Source organism: Micropterus salmoides, unplaced genomic scaffold, assembly GCF_014851395.1.
Source record: "Micropterus salmoides isolate LMB-PRFRI ecotype aquatic unplaced genomic scaffold, ASM1485139v1 Ms_hic_scaffold_13, whole genome shotgun sequence".
NCBI classification, from domain to species: Eukaryota; Metazoa; Chordata; class Actinopteri; order Centrarchiformes; family Centrarchidae; genus Micropterus; species Micropterus salmoides.
Window position 1 is genome coordinate 29,387,030 of NW_024040374.1, and position 12,348 is coordinate 29,399,377.

Consider the following 12,348-nt stretch of genomic DNA (forward strand, 5'->3'; position numbering starts at 1 on the left):
ATATTTCTGCTCTCTGAGTCTTCTTCCAACATTGGATTGTGATACCTTCACCCTGCACTGTGGAGGTCGTTGCTGATGTTACTTCCAGATTTCTGGGGGTTTTCTTCACAGCTCTCACCATATTTCTGTCATCAACTACTGTTGTTTTCCTTGGCCGACCTGTTGGACGTCTGTTGCTCAGTACACCAGTAGTTTCTTTCTTTTTCAGGACATTCCAAATTGTTGTGCTTAATGTTTGTCCAATGGCTCTGGTCGATAGTCCTTTTTTCCTCAGCTTGACAATGGTTGCTTTTCTCCCACAGTCAGCTCTCTGGTCTTCATGTTGGTTTATCCTCTTTAAAAGGACATGCAGTCTTTATAGGTTTGAACCAAGGATGAAAACTTAGACTAGTCATGCAGAGCTATTTAATGTTTGGACAATTAACCTAAAAGGCAACACCTGGGCAACAAGGAACATCTGTCAGTCACATGTTCCAATAGTTTTGCTCACTTGAAAAATGGGTGGGTTCAAACAAAGGGTGATATGTCCTCAGTTGTTTAACACATCTAGATGTGAATACCAGCAAATGAGAGCTGAAATTCTGAACTCTTGTCTCATCTTTTGATCTTAAACCCAAATGTCTTCAGTGAACAACAAAAACAAAGGAATTTGCCTTACCGTTCCAGTCCGTTTGGAAGGGACTGTAGAAGAAACAAATTTACATTGTCCAAAAGCTGATAACTGAATTATATTCTATTATTATTATTATTATTATAAGACATTTCCTCCATAACTTGGTGCAGAAAATGTGTTCAGAATGCAGCAAATTAAGTGGTTAATGCGCAAAGTCGTTAATTTTATAATATTTACTAGTTTTATCTTGTGGTTGAGGATGGGAGGGGGAGTACTGGCACCTATGTTTTTCCACTTCAAGCACGGGTTCCAACGTCCATCATCCTCACCCCTCAGACCTGCTCACAGCTTCCTTTGTCAGTCACCTCCCATCTCTACAGTTATGTGTAACAACATGACTTGACTATTTACTGTTTAGATTGCACACAGGGGTCAGTACGTAATCCCTTTTTACAATCACTCTGACCAATACTGTTGTGTGTGGTGCCTCTCTGTGGCTGCTGCTGGAACTACACTCAGCATCTGGCAGATGAATGGCAAACCCTCACAGCAGCTTCAGCAAGGTTTTACCCTTGGAAATTGAAATAATATCCTCTTTTTTCAGAGATGCTCTTTGGTGTCAGATGTGAAAGGCGTCCTTGATCTGACAATCTTGTGATAGATGTAAGTTCAGGTGTGTAGTAGGGGGAGACCGGGGGCAATTGTAACAATTTTTGGTTTCTTGGTTATAACTCAAAAACTAATTGGATACATTTTTTATAGAAGTAACTTGTACCTGTGTTTTACTTGTTAACAGTCATCAAATGTTTTTACAAACAATATTAAAGTCACAATATTGATTCAAACACTTGATGAAAATGTTACATCTGCCCCTACCTGCAGGGGCGATTGTAACAGCATATGGGTTGTGTTGTGAACTCAACCAGACGCACTTCAAAGAAGGTCAGATGGTGTCAAAAGAGGGAGGGAAGATTCCCTCCCCGAGAGTTGACCTTTTCACATGTAAAACCCAGAGACATCGCCTGGTGTTGGTAAGGAACGAAAGAGACTCAATCAGACAATGAATCGCTTAAGGATTGTGTATTCAAAGAGCCTTAGTGAACCTTTCTAGCCATAAAGGTGTCACTAAAGACAGTCCACAGGACAGGAAAAGGGGCGATCTGACCCCTTCTCCCTCCAGCAGGTCACCTCCAGCCTCAACCTGACTCTTTTCTCTCCACAGAACGGCTGAGCCATAAACCACCATTTCATTCTCTGATAACCTGTGCGAAAAGCCAGGAATGCAGAGAAGAGAGAACATAAAAACCCCTGTTTCTCGAACCAAGCAAGTTCCATTATAGCTGTGTTTATTCTGTTTAAATAATAACCTTGCTAAGTGAGCAGCGGTGTTTGCCTCTGAGTTTAGTAAGTAATAACCCTGTTGTTATCCTTTAGTGATGTTTGAAGACTAGCAGACCCATAAGAAAGCAATCTTGAACTAGTTTTCTAACCTCTTTCTGTGTTGTCTTAAGTCATTCCTGTTACTCCCTAGTAATCACTGTCTATTCAATGCTAACTAATGCTTTAGTTAAATGTTTCATATACAATTTCTTACTAAATTATCCATGGAAACGCTCATAGGCATCACCAGCCTCTCAGTTAAAGTGGAATGTCTACTCTTTTCTTGTGTGACTCGAGCACCACCAAGGGGACAAGAAAGGTATAACACGCAAGTGTTTAAAACTCGGCTTACACTGACAGAATTGCTAAGTAGGCCTAACTATCACCATGTAATTGCATAAACGAAATTTTACTGTCATGCTTACATCTAAATTGTCTCATGAGTTAAAACCAGTAACCAGCAAGTATACTGAGGACAGGTAATCAAGCTTTGTTACGTTTTATATAACCATTATAACCTTTTTCCATAGTGTTTAGCCTTGTTTTAACTGTCTTTATCCGAATGTTTAGAATTAAGTATTTTTCCAAATGTCGATATTGTGGAGAGAGAGATCAAAGGGAAATACGCGCAACGTATATTTCTTTATCCCAAAAAGTTAACACCTTAGCAACGTTGGGAGACCATCCCCAACATTGACGTCACTACCTAGCGGGATCAATAAAAAGGCCCTGCTGTCTTTTGTTCCAGCTTCTTCTTCCTCTTCAAAGAAAACTCTTTTTTTTTAAACTTTCTTGAAACTAAACGTATACGTTCTCTTAACTTCCTTTACTTTTGAAATTCCGATTTTCGTTTCGTTTCGTACTTAAAAGAAAGCTACGACCCTGAATCCCAAACCTCTTAGCGGGAGATTTGATTTTTTTAATTCTGTTTGGATCTGCCTGTTTAACCTCAGCGACATTAAATAGCCTATATTCCAAGCAAGCGCTTCCCACAAGAGGACTCCGGACCCAATCCACCGGTTTCAATCCAACTCGAAAACACCACTGGGGTCGGGCCAGAACCGACTTCCCGAGCCAACCGGCAGTCGAGCCTCGCCACGGGACCTGCGGCAACGGTAGGCCAAAACAAACAACACTCTGTGACTCGTTGGTGTTCTATGGGCTCCATCCACAGTTAATAACCCTTAGATTAGTCAAACTAAATCTGCAACCCAATTTCGGTCATTCGTTCCCTCATATTGGTAGAATTCTCTCCCTCTACAATATAAACTGAAATTCAATCGAACCTTACATAGGCTACCCTGTGTTAGTACCTCCTTGTTGTCATATTAACTGTTATCCCTGTAATCACCACATCAATCACAATTGTACTCTCTTTTTGTTAGTTAATAAATTCACCTTGAGCACAGCGATGTATGTGTGTGTGTTATTCAGAATGTAGAGTCCCTATACATAGAACTTACGCTCAGATCTGAGACTGACTGATTGACCTTACGATTTCAGAATAACAACTAATGAATTAACCGAACTTCGTATAATTCTCAGGCTATACTCAAGGACCTAAAGCCTTGGGCGGACAAGCAAATCTTTAGGTGGTGCTTTCGAGGTATAAATTAATATTCCCGGAAATATTAATTTCCATAACTGTATTAAAATTTTACGTAGCCGAGGTCTGCTACAGTTGCAATTGTAACAACACACATAATTCCTTCATAAAGATACCAAGGATCAAAATAAACTACCAAGAATATAGATATAGTTAAAACAATTTAAGATCCATTGATATTACTGCTTGAAACTTCTTTTTTATTAAGTGGTACAAGGACACATGACAAATGTCATAGCATTGAGTTGCCCTCAACACATCATCGGAGGCGACCTCCCCATCAATGGATCCCCAAATTGAGAGGCAAAAACTTGAACCTCTGGACTATGCCCCTAGTAAAGTAGGTTATAGATCATTCATATATAAATGTTTAAACTGAACATTATTAGAAAGATGCTATCATCTATTCTTTGTTATATTGAGTTTCAATATAATGCTACTATTACAAACCAAAAATCTAAACAATGTTGATCTCTTGATAAATATGTTGATAGATTATTATTAGAGTATTTAACATTGTGACAACTTCACATTTGTAAACACTGAAGATATTGAAAGCATGAGCAATTGGCTCTTGGTGGGAATTGAACCCCGGTCCCCAGAATGAAAAGGCCAAAGATATACTATTGGACTATGCTGCAAAAGACATATTATAATATATATAATGTCTCATCAGCTTGTCCTTCGGCAGGCAGAGAGGGATGGTCACAGAGCGCGTTCATGATAAGTTTCATAGTTCTGTCTTGTTTCTGATTGGTGCAATTTGAGATGTTACAATTGCCCCCAGTCTCCCCTATCTCTTTCAATTGTAAAACTGAACAGGAACCAGCTGAATGCAGGGCTGTAGACAGTATTATGGACTTGGTAATAGTAGCTGCAACCCTAACTGATGTCTCATGAATATGTATTACATTTATTCTGGAGCAGCGATTCCCAAAGTGTGGTGCGCGCACCCCTGGAGGTGTGTGAGGTGCCTCTTGGGGGTGCGCGACAGGAAAAATGTAATGGTGGTGTAGTAGTGTAATAAATATAACAATTATTTTGGGGGGGAATTTTTCATGAAATAAAAACCTGAATTGAAAATTTTCCTTTGTAAATTTAATTTAAAATTAAAAACGTTATTATTATTAGTTAGCTCACAGGAAATGGATTCTCACACACCTCTTTCCCTCTCCCTCTCTCTCAGGCTGAGTGACCCGTGCTGTACTTACAAATTCTCATATGGATCCTCTTTTTTGTCCATGTTATCTGTTTATCAGGCTATGACAGGGTGCGATTTGTAAAAAAATAGAGGGGGGGCGGGGTTTGAAACGTATTGTTGTTGTCATGTTAATACCCTCCCACCTCCCTCCACACAGTTCGGCACGCAGGTGGAGTGTGGACTGATTGCAAAGTTTTACCATCACAGTATGAGAAAAGGTTTCACTGTCACCGTTACTTTTTAAAGTAATAAATATATATCGTTACATCGCGATGTAGAGTTGCAGTGAAAAGACAGAGAAGACAGATGCTTGCTGTGTTCAAGCGCAGTGGGAGAGAGACTGATTTAAAAGCCGCCACTTTCAAGAGTGTCGCTGAGTGAAACCCCGTAGCTGTGACTTCGGGCTGTGACTTCATTTGTTATAACAAATGTGGGTACCCTTGAAAGTAACCACATTACTATAAATCACTCACTCACTGACTGGTAATGACGAAGTTTTGCTAAAGGGAAGAAATGATTTGGACATGAATGCTGTCAGAATATATTTTATTTCTAACAACAAATTCAGATTATACATGAAAAGGATTCAGGTGACACTCTGATTATAGAGATCATTTGGTAATGCCCTCTCTCTTCTAGTAAGTGCTGATTTTTGTTCTTTGATCGGGACATCATGGAGTGATGAGAAGAGATGTTCTCTCCTGTAATGAAACAGAGAGACATTTAGCTCAGATTTTCCAAACAGAAACTAAGAGTTTACAGTTTGCTTTAGAGTTTACAGTAAATTATTATTAACCTAACTTAGAATTATGTGAATGATCTAATGTAACTCACTTCCATGAATCCAGGCATGTTCTTTGTGATCAACACCTCATCACTCTCCTGCCGTCTCTTCCTCACCCTCCGGGCGTTCACTACGATCAGCATGAACACCACCAACATGGCTGCTGCCGCAGACCCTGCCATCGCTATGACCACTGTGGGGTTATTAGCAGCTCCTTGTGGAGCACCTTGGTCTGCAGCCTTCATCAGACTGGAATCAGCATGGACTGCAGAGCGGGGAAGAGGCTGAGATACCAGTAGACCTGATATGTCTGAGGACAAAGTAGACGACAGCTGTGATAGAGATCTTAGATATACAGTATAGCTGTGTGTGATATTTTGGTCCTGTCTCGTTGTCTAATTAGTGTCTGAAAGACTCCACACCTTCCAGACTGAAGAGGAAGAAGGCATCGTCTCCTTTGATGAAGTTCCTGCTCTTTAGCCAGCTGTGGGTGATGAAGGCAGTTGTTCCAGAGCCTGGTCCTCGATAGTAAAAGCTGCCATCAGACTCAGTCACTTTAGAGCCGACCTTCCTGGGATTGTCCCATTGGTACTTTGTGCCTGAGAGAAACAGGTGAGCTGTCATTCCCTGTTTGACAAACACAACTCACTAAAATCCATTCAGAATGAGTGGATAGCCAAGTTATCCACCATACTCTTACCATTAGAGAACATCTCGTCAGGGTCGGTGGTGAGCATTCGATGCATGTTCATTTGCTGTCTGATGTCAGACTGCTGATCCATCAGGACCATAGTTGCCTGCTGCCACGGACACGGCCACTTGAGTTTGCTGTCGTTTGGGCCTGAGGTCAGGTAGAAGTAGACGGCCACGTACCCTGGATTGTTCTCTGTTCCTTTTAAGTACACACCCACCTACAGATCAAAGAGCAGTGTGAAATAAAGTTGAAGTACTTGCTGCTTTCAAAATCACACCAATTAACTTAAGGTTGAGATATTAAAAAAAGTTGCATCAGTATATGATGTTGATGTAAGTTAATTGACCATTCATCAGAGGCAAAATAAGTATTTTACTGAACTGTAAAATACAAAATCCCTGCAATTAAAATCTATCTAGGCCTACTACTATTTACTTAAGTAAAAGTATGTAAAATATAGTAGTATCAAACAAAAAAGTACTCATTATGCAGAATAAATAGGAAAATTATTACTGGGTTATAATAAGTCGTGTATTCAAGTGTAAGGTGGGGCTAATAGCAGCTGGGTAATCTAAGACAATTTATCGTAATTTATTAGTTGATTTGTATTATTTTGTAAGTACAATATTTGCGTATTAAGTGGCATAAAATGGAAAAGTACCTCCAGTAAAGTAAAAGTACTTTAAAATACAGTAACTAAGTACTTAAATATATTGACTTTGTTACATTCCACCATAACAACAAATTAAAACAACTGCCAGGGATGGAAAGAGCACTTAGCAAGTAAAAGTAATGTTCCATTAAGTACTTCTATAAAAATGTACATGTAAAGGTAAACAGTAGTGTTACTTCCATTGGAAAAAGGGCTGGGGGGTAAAATCAACAGTTATATCAAGGAGAAGCTGCCTTTAACTATGCTGAGGTACAATAATGCTAACCATAACCAAAACCCACAATGTCACCCTTAATTTAATTGCATTGTTGTGCTTCTTTGCACTGTTCAGGAACTGCTAAGCCCTGAAAGCCCCCACCCCCACCACCACATGCCTTGACACTCCAGTGGCCAGTGTACATTTACATTTGAACACTTGTTTTCCAGAGTATCAGCAATAGCCTACACAACAGGTGTGTTAGGGTTGGCAAATGAAGAGTTTGGAGGGTTGTGTATGTTTTTAGCCTCTCCAAAACACTAATCCTATTAAAAGAGCTACGTTTGGCTAATTATCTTACTACCAACAGCAGTTATTATCATTTCATTACCTAGCTATATTAGTTCTTGGAGTTGCAGGTTAAAAGAAAATAATAAATAAATAAAGGGGCTGATGGATAGAAATTAGAAGCCTGCTTTTGATAAGTATTTATTGTTATTTTGGGGAATTTTGAATTTAGGCATTGCATATTGTTTGTTGGACTGCTACATGCCTCTCTCTGTCTAAATGAATGTCTCTGTATTCTTTTTATTGAGCAAAATGAAGATAAAAATCATTGAAAAGGCATTTACCTGGAAGGAGTAACCTGCTGGTGACAGAAAGCGAGGGCTGTACAGTTTCTTTCCTGCTGGTGTGGTGGCCAGCAGGCCGGTGATGTTGTGGATGTGCCAGATGTGCTGAGGGCACTTTGTGGATGACAGGTTAATGTCATCCAGAGAGAAACCTCCCTTTGATGGCCCCTTTCCCCTCACGCCCTCAAAAACTACACGAGCCTTCCTGGTCACACTCAGATTGATGTTTTGCAGTTCCCAAGAGCCCCTGACGCCTCCTGAAAAGAGGACAGAAAATAGATATTAATGACTATTAATCAATAATTCATTACTACGTGTAAGGTGTAGGTGAAATCTACTCTGACTTCACATTATATACACTGCTCCAAAAATGAAGGGAACGTTTAAATCTAAATTCTAATCTTAAATTTAAATCTCACATCAGACCTTGATGAACAAATACAGTAGTTTAAAGTCTATACTGTACATTGGATACTTCATTGAGGTCAAAATGATGTTACAACGGTCGATGGATATCAAAATCACCAATCAATTGAGAGATGGATTCACTGAACACCCCACTGAAAATCAAAGTAAAATAATTAAAATCACAGGGTGATCCTTGGCAGCGTCAGATGCACCGATACATTACGTCCTAGAGGTTCTCAACTGGATTCAGTTCTGGGGAACGTGAGGGCCAGTCAGTGGCATCAATGCCTTCATCATGAAGGAACTACCTACACACTCTGGTCACATTAGGCCAGGCATTGTCCTGCACCAGGAGGAGCATAACGTTCATCACAGCGTCTCCAGATTCTTTCACGTCTGTCACATGTTCTCAGTTTAAACCTGCTCTCATCTGTGAAGAGAACGGGGCACCAATGGTGGACCTGCCAATTCTGGTGTTCTCTGGCGAATGCCATTCGAGCTGCACAGTGCTGGGCAGTGAGCACAGATCCCACTAGAGGACATGCACACCAGTAGCCCACTGGAGGTCAATTTGTAGGTCTCTGGCAGTGCTCCTCCTGTTCCTCCTCGCACAAAGGAGCAGATACTGGTCTTGCTGTTGAGTTGATGCCCCCCTCCAGCTGTCCTTGGCACACATGGATGAGCCATCCTGGAGGAGCTGGACTACCAGTGCAACCTGAACGGGCTGCAGGTACCACCTCATGCTACCAGTAATGACATGGACACTTTCAAAATGCAAAACTAGAGAACAGTCAGTCTGGAAGGATAAGGAGAGAGCAGTTGTCTGCGGGCAACACCAGCAAAACCCTTCCCTTCTTGGGGTTTGTTAGCTGCTGCCTCTCCAGTGCTCCTCTTATCACTTTCATTTGCACCAAACAAGTGAATTTCACAATCACTTATGCTTCCTAACTAGACAGATAGATATACCTGAAGTTGTATTGACTTGATGTTATACTGTGATGATTAAATGTTCCCTTATTTTAATTATATATTATACAATACGCAATATTTAATTTGTTACCTGAAATACTCTTGAAGAGCTTCAGTTTTCTGAGGCGGTCATCCTCTCGCACCCAGATGTTGAGAACATCATCTGCTGCCCCTGTGTTATGGAGGAAGAACTGCAGACACTGGGCTCCAGGTTTGGGATAAAGCCAACGACTCTCCAGGACTGCACGGTCACCAGGTTTAGCAGAGGCCGTGCTGAAGTGCATGAAGAAGCCTTTTCCTGAGGGCAGAGAGAACTTGTTGGGCCTCAGAACTTTCATATTACAGTAAACAAATGAAAAGTTAGTTATGCGTGATCACCCGTTAATAACACCTACAGGCTTTTAGTGCTGCTGTTGGTGGGTTTTATGGTACCTTATTCAGATCACTATGCTTAAAGTCTCCTCCAGGTCATACTGACTGGACTTCCTCTTCTCACAGCAAGAATTGGCATAACTTTGTTAAAATGATGTTGATGAGGGATTCAAAGTTCTTTAGCAGCACAGGGGTGGATAGCTGGAGACAGCAGTTAGAGTCGAGGGATAATCACAATCACAATTTTGTTTGTAAATTTGTTTTTTTGTTTATTACATTATACAATTCAATTGTTTAGTTCATTTTATGGACACACTGAGCACCAAAGTAATATTCATTAAGATTTACTGGTAGGGTTGGTCGGTCGGTCATCTCTCTCTGTACTGTAATCTTTTTGTAGATAGATAAGACCAGTAACAGGACAGGCATCTAATTGGGACTAGGCTTTTACTGAACATTTGCGCTTTCCTACTTTGTACTGCAACTTCCTTTGGGATGAATAAAGTTTATCTGTTTTACCTTTTCCAGTATTTCATTATAAAATTATACTGAAACCCAAGACGGCATTGATATATTGTGATGTATTTGGCATCTCTGGAAGCGTTCAGAGTCTCTAGATCTTAAAAGGACAACTCCAGGACTTCTTTTTGACGATTGACAGTCACCTTTGCATTGTCCCATGTTGGTGAAGTCAGTCTGAGGCCCTCCTTTCACAGAACTACGTTGTTCCCACTTTGCATTGCCAGGACCCTGAATCATCCCACAAATGTTCTCCTCCTCAAAGTCACAACTGTCCACGAATGTAGAAGACTTGGCTGTGGAGGGAAAACAATTTCATCAAGACACTTCAGTACACTTGACTTGAATGATCTATACGGTGTCTTGTCTCATTTGTTCCCATTCCTTTAGTCTCAATTATTTTACATTCTCAGACAACACAAGTTACATCATCCCTCGATTCCTTTTGTTACAGAGCCATAAAGTTAAATATATGCAAGCCAAAATGAACTCATTAATTAGCCTAAGAGAGAAGCCATGGGTCTGTAGAGTAAAAACCTAAGGACCAATGTGACATGTAATGTCAAGCTCTTTGAGTGGTCGGACGACTAAAAAGGTGCAGCTGTCTCGTAATACCACTTTGTACCTCAAGAAGTGCAATAGTATCTCTGGCCCTTCACTATAGTTTCAACTTTGAAATGTGTGCGAGCTAAAGTTTGCTAAATTACACAAGCTCTCTTAGCTTTTTTGGTGTGATAAATTTTTTAAATAACCAAATTTCAAGAAAGGAAATATTACACCTTACACCCAGTGTTGTAGTTCCACTGCTAGCCAACACTGTACTTTAATTATCTTAGCGAACAGTCTCCAATTCCCCGGACGAGCAACAGACTGTTTTGTGTTCACTGAACACGTTTGGATCCCGAAGAAGATCACTGTATACCTAGCCATCTCCTATTGCCTGCAGAAGGGAGACACGGATCAACTGTTTTCTTCAAGAAAGAAAGATAACTTCTACACCCCAGTCTCTTTCAACCAAGTCGACTTTGCTGTTTCCTCCACTGCTACGCGACGATTAGCCCAAACCCACAACGCAGCCCCATCATCAGTTTGAGGAAGCTCCACTGGAGCACGCCAGACGGACCAAACATGCTGAATCACCACCAACAGCTATCCATTTATCTTTGCAGAGATGGGTTAATAACACTGGTATTGTAAAGTAAGCTTCGTTGTTTTTGTTTATTGTTGGCAAGTAACAAACTGTAGAGTCCTGTTTAGTGCTGTTGGTTTCTGTGCTAAGCACGTCCTACTGTTTGTGTCAGTTCCACCCTCGTTGGCTTTTGCTTGTGTTAGTTTTTCTGCCACTGCCACTTCAATCCTTTACACTACTGACTAAATATTGGAATTTTTAAGTGAACAACCCCTTTATGACACTGACGGTTTGGTTATTGTAAGTCTACCAGATCCCCAACAATGGGCTCTGATTCTAGTGTCCATTCTGGACTAAGTCTGCTATTAGGGCCTCTAAGATTGTGGCACAGCTACTAGCTAACAACAGTTACGGCAGTTATCACCTGATCACCTTTGTTGTTCTGTGTATTGTTCTTGCTTGCCTTCTTCCCATAGTAGGCTACATCCTGGTGCCATGTGTTCCCCAGGTAAGCGACACACACGTGACTCATCAGACCAGGACACCTTCTTCCACTGCTCAGTGGTCCAGTTCTGATGTTCACATGCCCATTATAGGCGCTTTCAGCATGGGCACACTAACTGGTCTGCCACTACACATACAACAAACTGCGATACACTTTTCTGTCAGAACCAGTATTAACTTTTTTAGCAATTTGACCCACAGTAGCTTGTCTGTTAGATCAGACCACACGCACCAGTCTTTGCTCCCCATGTTCATCAATGAGCCTTGGAGCCCTGTCGACTAGCATGTTTAAACATAAGCATTTATTTAAAAAGATAAACTAAGCACAAGATGTAACTAACTAAAATAAACTGCACTAAACTAAGACAAAGAGATGTGCGTGTTTGTGTGTGTGTGCGTGCCTTTGTTCTAGCATCTGTGTCTGCAAGCACAAGCATGAACTCATTTGGCTATTACAATTGCAATATACATTTCAACATATAATGCTGTAAATAAACATGTAAAAAGAATAAAACTTTCAATAAATATTTTTAAAGTGCGTAAATAAATCCAAAATTGTAACCCTAACCCTGGGTCGTCAGTGCTAATATAGCTCACAATATGTCAAACATCTATGGTAATGAAGGTAACCTGTCTCATTGATTCTTTGATGGACAAATGGCAGGCTG

General features: G+C 40.6%; 1 protein-coding gene across 1 annotated transcript in view; it reads right to left on the reverse strand.

Annotated features, from left to right (window-relative positions):
• Window positions 1-5,329: 5,329 nt before the first annotated feature.
• Window positions 5,330-12,348, reverse strand: part of LOC119901240 (meprin A subunit beta-like) — a gene marked incomplete in the record, with an annotated part of 79,723 nt that continues 72,704 nt past the window's right edge. Inside the window, 3 exon segments of the mRNA XM_038716825.1 lie at window positions 5,330-5,501; window positions 5,635-5,894; window positions 6,007-6,183. Of these exon segments, the coding sequence (XP_038572753.1) occupies window positions 5,472-5,501; window positions 5,635-5,894; window positions 6,007-6,183 (467 nt within the window).